The sequence below is a fragment of the Dipodomys spectabilis genome, unplaced genomic scaffold (genome assembly GCF_019054845.1).
Source record: "Dipodomys spectabilis isolate Male_0828 unplaced genomic scaffold, ASM1905484v1 ptg000069l, whole genome shotgun sequence".
Classification (NCBI taxonomy): Eukaryota; Metazoa; Chordata; class Mammalia; order Rodentia; family Heteromyidae; genus Dipodomys; species Dipodomys spectabilis.
In genome coordinates, this window is record NW_024870746.1 from 3,602,501 (window position 1) to 3,620,275 (window position 17,775).

Here is a 17,775-nt window from a genome sequence, read left to right on the forward strand (position 1 = left end):
AATAGACTTGCAATTTGTCCACTACTGAAAATTGAAGTGCCATTATGTACAGAGTTGCAGAAATCAAATTGAATGATACTCAGGAGTGATTCTCAGACAAAAAGAGAATCAGATGAGATACATGGAAGAAAGGATGGCATCACTTGGTTGTCCTGAGCTCCAGGACTGCTGGCTTCTCAATACAACGTAGGAAACACAGTGAGACTTCTCATGGAATACCCCGATAGGACCTGTGACAAGACAGAAGTGACAGAAACCTGGGTCAGGAGGAGGTGTTGAGAGAAAGGCTGAGCAAGGTAACAGAGAATATAAAAGTATACAATAAGACGACTCTGAAGACATAAGAAAACACAGGAACTCACCAACGCCTCTTAAACCATAACACAAGGACTATCAAAAGGATCAAGGGCACAACCACTGCCAAGATGATCAAGTTCATGGAAAGACTGTGTCCTGTAGATATGGAAGACATCCAAAGACACCATCTGAATCTCATGCACACATCTGAATCATCCCTAGACTGCCTGGCTTAATATGTGTATTGGGCATAAGCCACAGCAATCAATCTGGTTCAGACACTCTATTTCTATACTTCTCTGAGGTTTGTTGCTGTTTATGTGCTGCTTCTCAAGCTAGCATTATATAGGCCTGGGCATTGTCTGGACTTGAGCAGTCCTGACCTTCTTTGGCTCACGGTTGGTGCTCTACCATTTCACTCACATCTCCACTTCCAGATTTGGGGTAATTGATTGGAGATAGCAGTCTCACAGTCTTTCCTGCTCTGGCTGACTTCAAACCACGATCCTCAGATCTCAGCCTCCCACTTAGCTAGGATTACAGATGTGAGCACAACACTACCCAGCTCACATGACAATTCCTTAACTTCCCTCCAGATTTCCTGGATCCATTTCTCATTCATGTTCCACTTCTTCATTCCATGAATCAGGCATTCGTTTCTGTATGTATTTTTTTCATGACATCCCTCATCTGCAGCTGATATCACCAACTTTCCCCATTTCTACCTTCAGTCTCAATGAAAACCCACTGGCACACCCAACCTCTAACTTTACCCCAGTAGAGAATGAGGTCCTGGTCTCCTAGACTGCTGTGTTTCACATGACAAGACAAACCAACAGCATCCTCAGCCTCCACCTCGAGGATCACACGAACATACCAAGTCCCATCAGCATTGGGAAGAACATCATCGCGTTTGCTGTCCAGTTGCTCTTGCTCACCCCTCATCCACATCACCCAAATGGACATTGGGAAGAAACCAGAGACGTGGCAAACCAACATTAGTCTGCCAGACTCAAGGATAGAGGAGCTTGACAGCCAGGCCTCTGGCCTCACTGTAGAGAATACAAGAGGGAGTCACATGAGGACAGATGTGCACCTAACACATGGCTTCAGTCATAGATATCTGCCTAATGGCTTTTGTCTCCCTTAGGGAATTCTCACCCTGCAACCCAATCCCTCTTGTCCTCCACCATGTCCTGAGTTCAAACAGGAAGGTGAGAAGGGGAAAACATGAAGAAAACACCTTTAAGGGAAAGGTTGAACTGACCTTTTCTCTGAAGATACATCTTTCCTGCATCCAGGATACCCAAGAGGAACCGAGGGCAGGTTTTGCTCATAAGGTTCTCTACGATTTGCTTGATGCCCTCATACAGATTGAGGAGATCACACGCCTTCTGGGCCTGTTTCCCACCTTCAGGAGATGGCACCCAGGTTGTGTTCTGAAAACTTAAAAAATCTGATCCTTCCAAGGCCACCTGCATGAAGCCTTTGGCACTCTCGCTAGAGGACAGCTCACAGCCAAGTCTCACTTGTAATTCAACAGGATCTTCAGAAAGGAAAGAATGAGATAAAGAGTTCAAATAAACAAAAATGAAAGCCAGGTTAGAATCTAAGGGCCTCGTCTCAAAAAGAAGAGTGCAAAGATGCGTCATATTTTGTAGGGGAGTGAGCCAAAGAAACATCCAGTCAGAAACAAGGGAGAGCAAATATCTGCTGAAGATGAGAAGGAAGGAAATAACAAACAAAGTCCTTGAATTAAAGATTGACCAATGAAGTTCAGGGAAAATAAGAGGTGAGACTGACATAATACAGACCAGGAACTACAGACAGAAGGGAGCCCAAATCTCATGATGCATAGACTCAGCATCACAAGAGCTAGATAATGACTCCAAATGTCTAAAGAAATTGAAGAAATAGCAGAAGGGATTATATTTTAAAAGACTCAAGCATAGGATAAGACAGTTCTCTACCTCTAACTTAATGACACAGATGAAGATCACAAAAAAACACAACAAAGCACAATAGAAAAGACTGTTGAAGTGGCAAAAATCTAGGTAATTTTGATTAATGTTCAACACATAACTGGAGAGATGGAGGCATGGAGACTTTTGTTGTGAGATGAGATGATGAAAAATCTCATCAAAAGGAATAGAGAAAGGGTTTCAATTACAAGAACCCTCTGAAGAATTCTCCCAGTTGGTTAAACTTACACCTACGCCCCAAGTCTGTGGAGTAGGTATGAATCTCCTGACTTATCCCAATCATATACACACGGAAAAGCAGCTCCAGATCTGTCAACTCCTCATTACTAAAGTTTCCGTTGGACCATGTGTGCAAGAAAATTGGTGTTTCTGTTTCACTGTCCCAACGATGAGTCTGTAATTCATCCAGCCAAGCAGACCCCAGAGTTTGTGCCCAGGATTCATTGGCATAGTATGAGATCTGGCTGAGAGGCAATGTGGTATGTTCATGGATCACTATGGATGGATGCATGTCCAGTAGCATAAGTGAAAACATAAGCAAAACAGAGAGAAGATAGAAAACAAACCAGTTACTAGAGAGACAAGGATAATAACCAGTTCATCAATAATAATTTCCCTCCCCAAGCCCTTGGTGCTCTAGCACCATGCTCAAAAACAATCAACTGAACTTGGACACAATGATGCAGATTATAAGCATCTTAGCATTCACAGTACAATATCTTAGAAAGCCAACTAAAATCCACTCCCATCCACACGACTCAGTAGCTGACAGAGATGTTCTTACCCTCCGCATTGACACTGCCTGGGAGGAGAGCAGCCAGCAGTGGAAGTTGAAGAAACAGCATAGCATAAGCAGATGTGTGTTTCCTTCTCTAAACAAAGCTGATCTTTGATGTCTGCTAGTAACTAAGCTACCCTGCTTCAACTCGCTTCTGTCTTGCTTCTCCCACCAACAAACAATGGTTTCCAACAGCAACTGAATATAAGAAAACTTTTGTATTTTCTAAGCCTCACCTTCCTACTCCATCCTTCATTTCACTCCCATCTGAACTCAAGTCATTCCCTCCTCTCTCATTTCCAGCCACCCTCCTTTTCACTAAGTTCTGCCCCCATGTAACTCTCTTCCTCAGCTGTTCCTCTTCCAAGGATTGTGTGACATGCAAAGGTCACTTCATCTAGCTGTAAAATTACAAATGAGAAGTTGTATGGTTGCCCAGTTTCTATACATAACTGTGTCTCTACACTCAATCATGTCTCTTATTCTGAACGCAGTGATTAGACTGCTCGGCCATCCTGACTTCTACATGTCTCTTATTCTGATCAACCCAGCCTTCCCTCCCAATTCCAGGTGTCCTGAAACTCATCTCTGCTCCGTCTCACCCTTTATCCTTTCTCATTTCTTGAGATTCACTGGTTCTTTTGTAAATTGGAGAATTTGTGGTCTCACATCTCCTGTGACTGCTCCAGGCACCCAAAACTGCCTTAGTGATGAGATTGCGGTCATTGTTAGTACACACGTCTATAAAAATATGAATAAGCCCTTCTACTGACTCTAATTCACATATTTATTCACCAAAATACCTATCTGTCCACAGGTATCTCTTCAAGCATGGGAGCATATGGAGATTGACAGGATAATCTCATCTGTCACATCATTCCCAACTGCAGAAGGACACTCAGGACTGTAATGCACTCTGGTGAATAATATTTCCATGCATGGAATCCCACCTACAAACCTGGTGGGCTTTTTAAACATTTTCTTAAACAACATTTGACTACCCAGGAATGCATTTTGACTGCCTGATGAGCCTTTAATTAAGATTTTAGTTGTGCAGTATTCATTTCCACGTAAAGGATAACTTCTTGGGTGATAGCAAGGACAAAGGCAGCATTGCAGTGAAAACCAATATCTATATTTAAGGTAAATTTGTGACCTCATCAAAATATATTGTCCAGCCAAGAACCAATAGATTATGCTTGGAATCCTAGCTACTAAGGAAGCCGATACCTTTGGACTGCAGTTCAAAGCCAGCATGACCAAGACACTCTGAGACGCTTATTTCCTATTAACCAACAGAACACCAGAAGTGGCACTATGGCTCAAGTGGTGCAGCACCAGACTTGAGCAATGAAAACCTTAAAAACAGCAGGCCCTGGAAGTGGCACTGTAGCTCAAGTGGTAGAGTCCTAGCTTTAAACTGAAGAGCTGAGGGACAGCGCTCAGACCCAGAGTTCAAGCCCCCACGACCAAAAAAAAAAAACAGCAGGCCCTTATTCAAACCCCAACTAGCACCAAATATACATCATCCTAAAAAGACAGCATTTGTCTATATTGAATTTATATAGGTAAGTTATGGGAGCTACTTAGTGGTTGGTTTGTTAGTAATTCTGTTACGGTCAATGTTATATCTCAACATCTGAACATAACATCAATTTTAGATCCCAGACAATACATCTATTATGATAGTGTTCCCAAATTAACATTCATGAAGGTGAAGGTGCAATTCTTCCTTTTTAAATTAACAAATGTATACATTTGATTCTATACTCTTGTTTTTAATGTGTGTGTATATATATATATATATCCTATGTGCACATATGCCCCCTGAATATCACATTTGTCTGTATTAATAAAGAGGTTGGGTGTCCCCTCAATCATCTTTTCCTATTACTGCCACAGAAAACTGACAGTGTCCATGAACTAACAACACGGGTTACACTGAGACACAGCATAAACCCTATACAAGTTCCTCAAAAGCACAAGGTTTTGCCTTCATTTCCAGCAAGTTCTCACTTTGGGGGTTTTAGAAATCCATAGCAGATAGAAAGCCAGACATTTGTCACATTGGGGGATTTTTTTGCCATGGGAGTCCAGGGACAGGAGAAACACAAATTCCCCTACTCTCTTGTAATTGCGTGAGAGCTATAAGATTGAGATTTGAATAAGAGAATGTGGAATGCTGGAGGGAGGAGCCACCTATGTGTTTAACCATTTAAGCCTGCCCTGTGGCACCAGCTTCCAGAATGGCAGAGGTGGGAGGCGGAGGAAGGCTTCCCAGTTTGCATGAAGCCTACAAATGAGGAAGACAACTTCTCTAAGGCTCTATAGCTGTGACTGATTATACATTGTACATCTAACATTCAGGTATAATGGCTAATTTTATAAGAATTCTATAAGAAGCCTCCTTTTCCCTTCTCCTAAATCCAAACCTATATGAGATCTAGAAAAAAAGAGATTAAATATTTGCTTCTGCTAGAGCTGCTGATTATTTGCCTTAAGTGTGTGATGCATATAGCCTTCTTCCTTTCAGCCCCCAAATGCATGGCCTTACTCACTGCTACAAACTGGATGTGTTACAGATTTCTCTCTCTCTTTTCCTCCCTCCCTCCACTACAAATTGGATGTGTTACAGATTTCCCTCCCTCCCTTCCTCCCTCTATCTGTCCCTCTCTCTCTGTCTCTCCCTGCTCTCTGCATCCTCACTCAGGCTGTCAATGGTTTACTCTGAGAAACACTCTTATCCTTGTCAGCTGCATTCTTGCTAAAGACCCAAAACAATAGAACTGCCCAACTTTAAACTAGAAATTCCAGGAACATGAGATACATAAACATGTGCTCTTTCTAAGTTGATTTTCTGACCTATTTCATTATAATAATGGAAAAGTGAGTACCAGAAAAAATCAAACTGACACTTGGGACAGCAACCTAACTAGATCTGAAAATGTAGAAGTGTGGTTTAAAGGAATACAAAGGAAGAGTCAGGAGGAAAGGTACTGAAAACCTAGGGTATTGTAGGTAGGAAGTTTCTATAGGGGCTCAAAGCACATGGACTCAGCCACAGTTGGTAGAACATGGACTCTACCACAGCTGGTAGAACGTTGGTTGCAGGGGTTCAGTCCCAGGAGATCCCAGCCCTTCCCAGGCCAGCTCTCAAGCCAGCCCTTCTCCACCAAGTTCTGATCTCTTCTTCCCCTTACCAGAGCTCCACGCGGGCCAGGAAGATGAAAGGCCCCAGCTGGAAGCTCCTTGGCACCAGAGCTGGGTCCTCACGGCTGCCATCCAGGCTGGTCGCCTGGATGGTGACCCCAGCCTCAGCCCCATACACGCGGGCTCTGGTGGCTGACTTCGTAGACTATAAAGTGAGGCAGAGGGTTATGTCTGTGGAGCTGGGCCTGAGGAGGGTCCAGAAGCTGACATGCTGCATCAAGCCATGGAGGCAGCTGGAGATGAATCTGAGACCCACTTCCCACACTCCTTCTCTGTTCTGGCAGCTCAGCTGCATGGGACCGCAGACGCAGCCCAGCAACTTCACCCAGGTCTCTGATGAACTTTTCCAAGGGAGCCCCAATTGGGGCAGGAGTGGATGATGGCATACCTGGACACATGCCTGGCCGACTTTATCCACAGCAGGGCGGGCTGGGCAGAGTTCACAGCTCTATATGGGATGGAGCCCTGGAGGAGGCCCGTTGTCTGTGGGAGGAGCACTGGGCATCAGTGAGGGCCTTGCTGACTGGGGCTATGGCGCTGAGGACCCTGGTAACTAACCTTAGGAGCACTTTTGGTAGCAAGTCAGAGAAAGTCTGGGGCCAGGTCTGGCTAAGTGTGGCTGAGGAAGGAGGTGGGCAGGAGAGCAAAGGCAGCACAAAGAATGCCTTTGGAACAAGGTGGGGGAAAGATGGGAAATGAATGGTAATGGAGCAGGGAAGGGCAAGGTAAGGAAGGTCATGCATGAGGGAGCCAGGCAGGTGTCTGGAAGAGTGAGCAGGAGATATTGGGGAATGTTTTAAGAAGGTGAGAATCTAGGAGACGCAACCATTCCAGGAATTGGGAGGGAAGATGGGGGAATGATCTATTGGATGCTCTAGTGGATGGACATAGGAAACCACTTGAGGCTGGCTTTACAACTCCAAGGAAGGTGGACTTGCATGAGGAATTGTGCCCCCATTGGCTGAGTGGGATTTGAGACCCCAGAAGTTGCATCCCTTTGGAATGAAACCTTGGTAATGAGGTGACTGGGAGCAGTGGCCATGGCTGAGGGCTGCTTGGATGTGTGTGCATGTGCATGTGTGTTCCTGTGCTTGCTGGACTGTTTGTCTAATCTGGTGATGGTAAGATTCTTCACGGAGAAAACATTCCCTCTTGCAATGTCAAGAACAAGAAGGGATAGGTCTTTGCCCTTCCTCTCCCTCCCCCGACCCCCACAATTTCACCCCTTTTCTCCATGCCTCAAGGTTAAGCAAGAAACTCTGTATCCAGACCGAGGGAGGACTCTGGCACCTCTCTGCAGAAAGTCACTGGCAGGGCTTTGGAGAAAACAGCTGTTCTGAAACTGGCCTTGTTCCTTCCACATCCCCTCTGTGTGCATTATGCACTTGCTGCTGCCTCCTGTGCTGATTGAGGGCAGGGCTGTGGAGCCTGGGTGGGTGGAATCTTTGGTAGCTGAAACTGCCTGCTACCCTTCCCTCCCACTGGGACACAATTGTTGCCTATTTGGGGGACCTCTGCACCTACACTGAAACTCTAAATTGGGGCTCTGATTTTCCTTTCCTGGCTATGGGCATAAATGCTCATCTAGAATACAGTCTGCGTCCTGCATTGTCTCAGTGAGATTTTTGATGCCCTGAGAGGAACATTCCAGCTCTGAGCCCCATGGTGTGATGGTGACAGGTATTCCATTACTGGCATATGCTTTGGGGTGGGCTTTGGTGCTGCTTTATCAGGGGCCAGGTGTGTGGGTTCTAGAATACCTACAAGCATTTTCATATTTCCTTTGAAGCCACCTTGTTTGCATTTACATTATTAGTCTCTACTTCAGAGTCTGAGGACACTAACTTTAGGCCTCAACAGTCCTCTACAACAAATCCAAACTATAGCTTTTTCTTTAGAGGGAAAAATTCATTCTAAACACAGGCCCTGAGTAAGACCTCACTGCTGCACTTTCCAAGGTGCTCAAATTGCTGCTCTCCAACACTGATTTCCTTCACAGTGCTCTAGAACCCTGCCATGGTCCTGAGCACTCATCAGCTTAGCCAGTCCACCGTTGACTGCTTCGAGATTTTTCCCTGTCCTAGAATGTGGCATCCTAATCATGCTTGCTGGAATGTGGGACCAAATTGGCCTCAGGTATTTAGTCCACACTTTTGCTTTTGAGAGAGGGCTGCAGTTTTTAATGGTATTTATGGGGGAGGTGGTTAAACTGTATGAGCCACTTGGTCTGTTATTCAGTGTGCTGAACCATAAACTCAGAGCCTATCTATGGCAAGCAGTTGGGATAGGAGGAAACCTCTGACTTGATCAGGACAAACTAGGCCAGTGGTTTACACACTGCTTGGCAAAGCATCAAAGTATTTTAGGGGTTGAGCCTCTGGAGTCCTTGGGGAGGTAAAGGGGTGTGAGTTGGGAGAGGTGAGCAGACTGGGCAACTCACCCTTAACAAGAACAGCTCCCCTTGTAGCTGTATTTCATATTGGGGTTCAGGGTAACATTTCATTTGCATCAGGGGGTTTGCTTCTGAAAGACATTGGAAAACCACTGAATAAGTCATCAGATCCCCCAGGTCCAGAGCAGAGGCTTCATCAACCGTCCACCACAGGACAACAATCCAGTTAGTATTCCTGGGGGCCTTCAGAAGTGAGGAGAAACAGGGACCAGGCTGAGGTGACTGAAATTCCTGTTTTGAGGACTTCACACCTGAGTGGAAGAAGAGGCTATTTTCTGGAAGGGGAACGGGCTTGGTCTGTATTCCTAGAAGCATACCTTAGGTGGGACCACAGTGGACAGTTTTGATCTGTTCTACCCTTAATGTGAGGGGCAATGGAAACCCCAGAGACTCTTCTTCCAGGGAACACTAGAGACTCTCTTTAGAAGCTAGAGTTTCTTGGCCAAGAAGTCTGAGTATGGCTCCCTTATTAAATGAGGGAAATAAATGTAATAACCATTTTAAAGATTGAATAGATAGAGAGTATGTTTCTTGCTCTCCTAAGCCCAAAGGGACAAACAGCAACTTTCCTTAGGCCAAGGAAGAAATAAATCAGCCTTGCGATTATTAATCCCACTCCCCATTTATTCTCGGGCATGCATACACTAGTTTACTTTTTAATATCATAAAATGGCAGAAGATTTGGTTAGTTTAGAAGAAAAGCAAAGCTCTGTAAAGATAAATATATATTCCTGTATTTTCATTTAATAATTTATAAATACCAAATATATTGTTCTTTTAATTTTGTGTAATATGTAATTAAACAAGATGATATTAAACAAGAATGATATTAAAAAAATGATATTAAACAAGAAATAAAGCCCAGAAAATTAATGAGAAAAAATCTGACCATAAAATTTAACTTTCCTGACAAAATATTTCCCAACATAAAAGGCTAAACAAGTGAACTCATCCAATTCTTCACAAACACAGCCATGCTGTCCCATACTCTGGAGAGTAACAAGACAGGAAACATATCTCAACTCATCTTATGAAGTCAAAAACTCATTCATAACAATACCTAACAAGGATAAGGCTTGTAGATGAAAAGGTAGATGAAAAACTAGAACCATATATTCTCAAACTAATTCCAAATGCATACATTCTCAATAAGTAGGAAAGATGAAAAGATATAGAGTTCTTTTGCCATATGAGCAATCAGTCATTGTAACACACATTAACAAAAGAAATTATATGAAGCACATGTTTTCCTGCCAAAACAATAATTATTGACATAACAAAACTATCTCTTGAGTTCACAGGTTTCTCGGCATCTTGGTACTTATTCCAAAGGAGAGAGAAGAAAGATTGGGGCTCATGGAATATCATCATATGACCTGTAAAGAACATAAGTTTTAAAAAAATATATATAAGAGATATGAACAGAGTCATATACAGCATTCTTCACAGAACCCAATGGAAGAAGCAGCTCAAGTGCTCGATGGTATTTAGACATGCAGTGGAAAGGACTCAGCCTGAAGAAGAAAGGTAATTCTGACGTAGCTGCCATAGAGATATATTCAGACAACAGATGGCTAAGAGTAAGAGGCCAGTCACAGGATGAATACCGTGTAATTCCAATCACATCCGTAGAAAGCAAAAGTACAAGAGTCACTATCCCAGGGCCCGGGGAAACGGGGAAGGAAACATGGCTTCAAATGTGAGGACAGTTTCACATTGCAAGGAGAACAAATAAAATAGCATCTGTGTTCTTAATATTGTTAGAAGCACTAATGATGGTAAAAGTTCTATGTTAGATGTATTTTGCCAAAATTCTTTAAATTACCTCTCCCCAGGGATCAAGGTTAAGAGGAAACTCTTGGTAGAAAGAGGACAACTAATGGGCTATTAGTACATGAAAGATCAAAAAGTATGGAACAGACAGTAAAGAAGGGTTAAAAAAACTCACCAGCGCTTCTAAAACCACAGTGCAAGGCACAGCAAAAGGATCAAGCAAGGCACTATTACTGCAGCAATGATTAAACCAACAGAGACAGAGTATCCTGTGGATTGGAAGAGTAATCAATTGTCACTTCTAATGACACTTGCTCCATTACCTGGCCTTCCTTTGCCTACCTAACCATCCTCCTATCATCCCAATTTTGGGGGGAGTCTGAGGTTAACAACTTTACTGAGATAAAGTGGATAGATAGGATATTGTCACTACTGGACTTTGAACTCAGACTCTATCACTCTCCCTTAGCTTTTCTTGCTCCACGTTGGTGCTCTACCACTCCCGCTACATCTCCACTTTTGACTTTTGTCTGGTTAACTAGACATGAGAACCCCAGGGACTTGTCTGCCTGGGATGTCTTCAAACCTCGATCCTCAGAGATCAGCCTCCCAAGGAGCTAGGATTACACACATGAGACACTATCACCCAGCTAAGAACTGCGTCTATTTAAGGGTGGACAATTTACTGAGTGTGAACACATGAAAACACACGTTACCATCACCACTTTTGAGACAGTGTCTCCCTGTATAATGTAATTTGGCCATTAAATTGTCATGCTGTGTCTCAAACTCACTAGTGCTGAGGTTACAAGAAAATGCTCTCATGCCCAGCTCAGTATCTTTCTAAATGTCCTTGGATCATCTTCTTCCTTATACCTCCCCATTCTGCCTGCCTCCTGTCCCCTTTCGCCCACCAAATGTCTTCTAGCCTTTCCTCCTCATCATTCCCTGTCCCTTACACACCCTCTCCCTCTTTGCTTTAGAGCTACCTGCTCCCACTCCCAGCCAGACCTCCAGCTCTCTCTCACCCCAGTAGAGGACGATGGTCTGTCCCCCTAGACTGCTGTGCTTCACATGGCAGCTCAGGCCCTTCGCCTCCTCAGCTTTCACATCCAGGCTTGCTCGCAGATACCACGTCCCATCAGCATAGGGCAGGAAGTCATCTCTCTGGGTGTCCAGCTGCTCCTGATCACCTCGCATCCACATCACCCACACAGGCTTTGGGTAGAAGCCAGAGACATGACACACCAGCCGCAGATGGCCAGGCCCAAGACTGGGGCCACTGGACAGCCAGGCTTCAGGCTTCACTGGAGCAGGAAGAGGCAGAGACAATACTAGAAAATAACTCTACCCTGGGGCATATGGACTTCAAAGTCCACATATTTGGACATTGACCCCCCACTTTCTTGGTAACAAAATCAATGACTGATGGACTCTCACTCTTTCTTCTAAGCTCTACAATTTGTTATTGCATGCAACTGTTTGTTCTGTTTGTATAAAAATAAGAGAAAAAGAAAAATGGTATACATCTTTATTGAGGATTTATTTTCATTGCAAACTTTAAACATTGTAATTCACTGAAATCATTTTTCTACTGTCAAATATGTACCTTTCCTTCATGCTGGTATTCAACATCATGAAAATGCCAATACTTCCCAAGGCTATCTACAAATTCAATATGATACTTTTCAATATTGCAACCTCATTCTTCAAGAAAATAGAAGAGACAATCCAAAAATTCATATGGAACAATGAGAGACCCCGAATAGCAAAAACATTGCTGGAGGAATATCAATACCACATTTCCAACTCTGCTACAAAGCAATAGTAATCAAAACAGCTTGGTACTGGCACAAGAACAGACCTCAGGACCAATGGAATAGAACTGAAAACCCAGAAATGAACCCACAGATCTATAGCCATCTAATCTTCAATAAGGGAGCTAAAAAAAATAGAATGGAAGAAAGACAGCCTCTTCAGTAAGTGATGCAGGCAAAATTAGTTAATCACTTATAGAAAACGAAAGCTAGATCCTTATATATCACCCTGCACCAGAATCAACTCCAAATGTATCAAAGACCTCGAAGTCAAAGGAGACACCCTGAAAACATTACAGGATGGAATAAGAGAAACCCTAGGTCTTCTTGGCACAGGCTTAAATTCTCTTCATAGAGACCCAGAAACACAACAAATCAATGACAGGTTGGACAAATGGGATTGCATGAAGTTGCAGAGCTTTGGCATGGCAAAGGACATAGCTAGCAAGATCAATAGAAAGCCCACGGATTGGGAGAAGATCTTCACTAGCCATACAATAGACAAAGGTCTCATAGTAAAAATATATCTGGAACTCAAAAAATTAAATCCCCAACAACAAATTCTCAAAGAAAGAACTGTCCAATAAATAAGTGGGCTAAAGACTTAAAGAGAAACTACTCTGAAGAAGAAAGAAGGATGGCCAATAGACACATGAAAAAATGCTCAACCTCCCTAGCCATAAAAGAAATGCAAATCAAAACAAAACTGAGATACCACCTCACCTCAGTTAGAATGGCCTATAATCAAGAACTCTAATAACAACAGATGCTGGAGGGGATATGGACAGAAGGGAACCTTACTGCATTGTTGGTGGGAGTGTAAACTTGTATGGAGGTTTCTTAGAAGACTCCAGACACAGCTCCCCTATGACCCAGCAATCCCACTTTTGGGCATTTACCCGAATGATCACAAACAAGACCATACTAAAGCTACCAGTACAACTATGTTTATTGCAATATTATTTACCATAGCTAAGATATGGAACCAATCCAGATGCCCCTCCATAGATGAATGGATCAAGCTAATGTGGTATATATACACAATGGAATTCTATGCCTCCATCAGACAAAATGTCATTGCCACCTTTTTTAGTAAATGGAAAGACTTGGAAAAAATTATATTAAGTGAAGTAAGCCAGACCCAAAGAAATATAGGTCCCATGGTTTCCCTCATTTACAATAACTATTATATGTCTGAGACAAGCAGAAAAGTTCAGATAAGTTGATGTTAGGTGTTAGGACTCAAATGATTTTTCTTTCGTGCTATTGTTTCTAATGTATTTATAAGATGATTTCTTTGTTGCTTTGTATGTCCCTCCCCCACGGTATAACCCCTGTTTTCACTGTATTTGATGTTGGTATAATTTGTGGAGTGGAAGGGAAAAAACGAAAGGTTTAAATAGGGATACATGTGGACCCATTACAACAATGAGATGTACAAGACATTATGCCAAAAAACAAACTTTACAACTTTGGGGTGGGCGCGGGTGGAGGGGTAGCAGGGAAGGTAAGGGGAAACAAAGGGGGAGGTTATGGGAAGGGGAAACAAAGGAGGAGTCAACAATGCTTGATAAGAAATGTACTCATTACCCTCCCATGTAATTGTAACCCCTCTGTATGGTATTTTCACGATAAATTAAACTTATTAATAAAAAAAGAATCTAAAAAAGTTGTTTTGCTAAAAGAAAAATTATACAGACTTACACATTTTTCATTTTATTTCATATTTTCTTTAAAGGAGAGTTCTCTTCATCATCAATAGAGTTGTTTCTGGGAGGGCCTTTCATATCTGGTCAATGTCATAATATTACTTTGTATTTTTACTTGGAATAAATTAATTTTATGATGCTCTTTAAGTTTAAGGAAGGTGGTCAAAAGGGAAACAGAGCAGGACAAACCTTGCTTCTCCAGATCCTCCTTTCCCGCTTCAAGAAGGCTCAAGAGATATCCGGGGCAGGTTTTATAGAGGAGAGTGTCCACGATTTCCAAGATACCTTTGTACTGGTGGATGAATGTGCAGAATTTCTGAGCTCTTCTGCCACCTTCTGGTGCAGGTACACAGGAGTGATTCTTGATATACAGGAAATCCATTTTTCCTAATGCTCCTGTCAGGAAGCTTAGGATGGCTCCCCCAGAGTGCAGTTCACAGCCTGCTGTGCCCTGGATCTCAAAGGGATCTAAGGAGGAGGAACACAGATAAAAGTTCAGCTACTAAACGTCAAACTGGAAATAAAGACTGTGGAAAGGGTTCAGGATTTCAGATTTGATGAGCATATAATTCAGGAGTATGAAATGATGCGCTGAAACTATTAGAACACTTAGAGGCTCTCAGATAGAGGAGCATTAAGAAGGGGCAAGCATGCCACGGATGGGCCAGAGTAGGGTGTGTGATGGAGGAGAGGAGATAGAACAGGTGGGTTGAGAATCAGGGACTTGGAGTCAAAATTTCAGCAGCCTGGGGCTGGGAAGATGGCTCAGTGGTAGAGTGCTTGCCTGGCATGCATGAGCTTCTGAATTCAATTCCTCAGCATCACATAAGTAAAAAAAAAAAAGCCCTAACTGTTGCTGTGGCTCAAGTTGTAGAGTGCTATCCTTAAGCTAAAGTGCAGAGGGACATCACCCAGGCTCAGAGTTCAAGCCCGGTGATCAGCAAAAAAAAAATTCAGCATCCTGAGAGAAATAGGATACTCACTTAGGGAGGACCAATCAGGAAGGATAAAGTCACCAAAATTGAGTAAGAAGAAGTCACATTTTAGGGCATTCAGGCACAGGGAAGGAAAGGCAGAACAAGTTTCTTACAAGAAAAACAATGCCATGGTCACAAAGAAAGTGATTTCCTCCATCAGAGACCAAAGGAAAAGCAGCCAGATCTGAGTACTTCAAAGAGATGTAGAGATTTCTCTAGAGAAAGGTGTGCAGGCAGACAGGGGTGGAGAGGGGGACTCAGGAGAGGAGAGAGGAGGAGAGGCAACAGTGCTCACATTGCAACTGGAAATCACTGGCATGTTTCTGCACTTCCTCAATGAAGGCGAAGTAGTACACTCGGAATATCTCCACAAGCTCTTTCACTTCAGCATCAGTGAAATTCCCCTTGGACCAAGGCTTCAGAAATATGGGAGTGGCTGACTCACGGTCCCAGCCATGAATCTGCAAATCATCCAACCAACATGAAAATTGAGTTTCTGCCCACATGCTGTTGGTAAATGATGAGATCTGAATGCAGTGCAGACGGATTGGCTCCTGGAAGGCTGTGGATAAAGGGGAGAAACATGAAAGGAAACTTAGGAATGGGATGGAGGAGGGATGAAAGCATGCACACTGAGAAGATGTGAAAGCACAAACTCAGAATCTGTGCAACCAATGAGCACTGTCTCTTTAAGAGCCTTGGGCCTCAGCCTTCAGCCCCAACTTCCAGAATGGTCAAGACACTGGAGGCAGGAGGCCTCAGAGCCTAGTGGACCAAGCTCACCAGATAAGTGCAGCCTGTCTTTATCCAGACCCTCCGCCACAGGGCAGGCTGCTACCCCAGTTGCTCTTACCATCCTGATTGTCCCCAGCTGGGAAGAGCACAGCTAGCAACACAAGTGGCAGGAGCAGCATCTCCCAGAGAGGACCTCAGGAGCTCAGGGCTCTGCTTGATGTCTGATTCTGCAATGCTGCTGCTCAGGACTCCGTACAGACTTCCTGTCTCTCCCACTTGAAAACTCTCTTCATAGAACTTGCAGATCAGAGAGGGAAATGTGTTCTTGCACAGCCTGCCTTCTCCACTCCAGGTTTCACTTCCCTCTTCCTTCCTTGCCCTGCAGCTTCTCTCCATGACTCCAGGTTCATCAGATGATCTCAAAAGAAATTCCCCTTGTCACAATACAAGCTTCTCAACCTCTCTAAGCTTCGATGTCATATCTATACATACAGGGGAATACACAACAGTTGCTCAGCTTCATGAGCATTTGAACCATGGAAGGAGTTTTTGGTTTATGCACCCAGTTCATCCTCCATCCTCCCACTATTCTGTCTTCTCCCTTAATGTCATGATTCTTTTCCTCCTGTTGTCCACAGCTTCATTCCCTGTTTTATTTCCTTGTCTGGATTCCCTAATCTCATATTCTTAGTCCTGGGTGCCTGTTCTCATCTTCTCTTCTACTTCATTAAACTTTCCAGAATTTTCCAATAAAACAGTAAAAATCAAAAATAGACAATTTGCCAAGGTCCCAGTGGAAAAAGCAGAACTTCACAACTGAAAAGACAGCAGAAAAACATTATTTTCTTTATTTGTTAACCAAGCTGCCAAATATAAAGAATAAATATATCTGTGAGCTTGAAATATTTAAATACAAAATTTTAAATATCCACAATTAAATGAAAGTAGGATGATGATTTTAAAAGCTGATAAGTACCTCAAAATTTGTTCAAACAAATGTATTTATGTTAGTTTTAGTTTTAGACTCAGGGTCTGGCTCTATCCCTGAATTCTTTGGCTCAAGTCTAGCACTCTAACACTTTAACCACAGCTCAACCTCTGGTTTTCTGGCAGTTATTGGACATAAGAGTCTCACTGACTTTCTTATTCAGTCTGGCTTCAAACCCCAATACTCAGATTTCAGGTTCCTGAATAGTTAGGATTAGAGCTGTGAGCCACCAGCTCTTGGACCATGGGATCCTTTGAGGGTGTTTTGATTATCATGTAGACAAGAACTAATATGTATTACTCAATATATATTTTATTTGTCAATACTTTGCCTATTTTCCCTGTTTTGTTCTGCCTGTCTATACACAGACACATGCATCTCAATAAACTTACAGTAATAGAATGGGATGTAGATAAAGCTGTATATTAAAACTGATCAGAAGTGAAGTACCATATATAATATTCTAGTATCTTTTCCTTTGAAACTAATGCTTTTATTTCATATTTTCCGAGCCCTTGTTGTTTTCACATGAATTCTAGTAGCCTAATTATTTAATAAAAATGGAATCAAAACACCCAGCACATCCATAACATATACGTTTTTGCTTTAAGTGTAGAATATAAACGCTTATGACATACATATGGACCGTACTGGCATGCTAACGGAAATATCCTAATGTTTTAAAGAATAATTTTAGCAGTGACAGGTATTGAAAATGTATTTTAAGCTGGGCACCATTGATTCACACCTGTAATCCTAGCTTCTCAGGAAGCTGAGATCTGAAGACTGGAGGTCAAAGTCACTCCGTGCAGGAAAGTCCAGGCGATTCTTTTTTTTTTTTCATCTTCTATGTATCTCTTTATTGTCAAGTTGATGTACAGAGGGATTAGAGTCACATAAGTAAGGTAATAAGTACATTTCCTGTCAAACTTGTTACCTCTTCCGTCATTTTCTCCTATTTTCTCTCTCCTACCACCCCCTGCAAGTTACACAGGTCATTTCCAGCATGTTGTCTTGTGACTGTCACTGTCGCATTAGTTCCCCTGTTGTCCTTTGT

The 17,775-nt window shown here is 42.8% G+C and overlaps 1 protein-coding gene and 2 pseudogenes across 3 annotated transcripts; 1 reads left to right on the plus strand and 2 right to left on the minus strand.

Annotated features, from left to right (window-relative positions):
• Nucleotides 1-358: 358 nt before the first annotated feature.
• LOC122109355 lies at nucleotides 359-3,172 on the minus strand (annotated as a pseudogene).
• Nucleotides 3,173-6,356: 3,184 nt separating this feature from the next.
• LOC122109231 lies at nucleotides 6,357-6,966 on the plus strand (annotated as a pseudogene).
• A 2,596-nt stretch (nucleotides 6,967-9,562) lies between these two features.
• On the minus strand, nucleotides 9,563-16,076 carry LOC122109354 (T-cell surface glycoprotein CD1b-like). 3 transcript variants are annotated; one of them, XM_042681669.1, is made up of 6 exons: nucleotides 15,849-16,076; nucleotides 15,291-15,557; nucleotides 14,304-14,486; nucleotides 11,521-11,799; nucleotides 10,668-10,761; nucleotides 9,563-10,095 (listed from the first exon to the last, which is right to left on the minus strand). In XM_042681669.1, exons 1-5 carry the CDS (start codon nucleotides 15,907-15,909, stop codon nucleotides 10,676-10,678), a joined length of 876 nt encoding a protein of 291 aa, XP_042537603.1. In that variant the 5' UTR covers nucleotides 15,910-16,076; the 3' UTR covers nucleotides 9,563-10,095; nucleotides 10,668-10,675. The 3 variants fall into 3 exon arrangements, with proteins under 3 accessions (XP_042537603.1, XP_042537602.1, XP_042537604.1); XM_042681668.1 differs by having other exon boundaries at nucleotides 14,208-14,486; nucleotides 15,849-16,069; XM_042681670.1 differs by having other exon boundaries at nucleotides 14,208-14,486; nucleotides 15,291-15,456; nucleotides 15,849-15,928.
• Nucleotides 16,077-17,775: the final 1,699 nt, after the last annotated feature.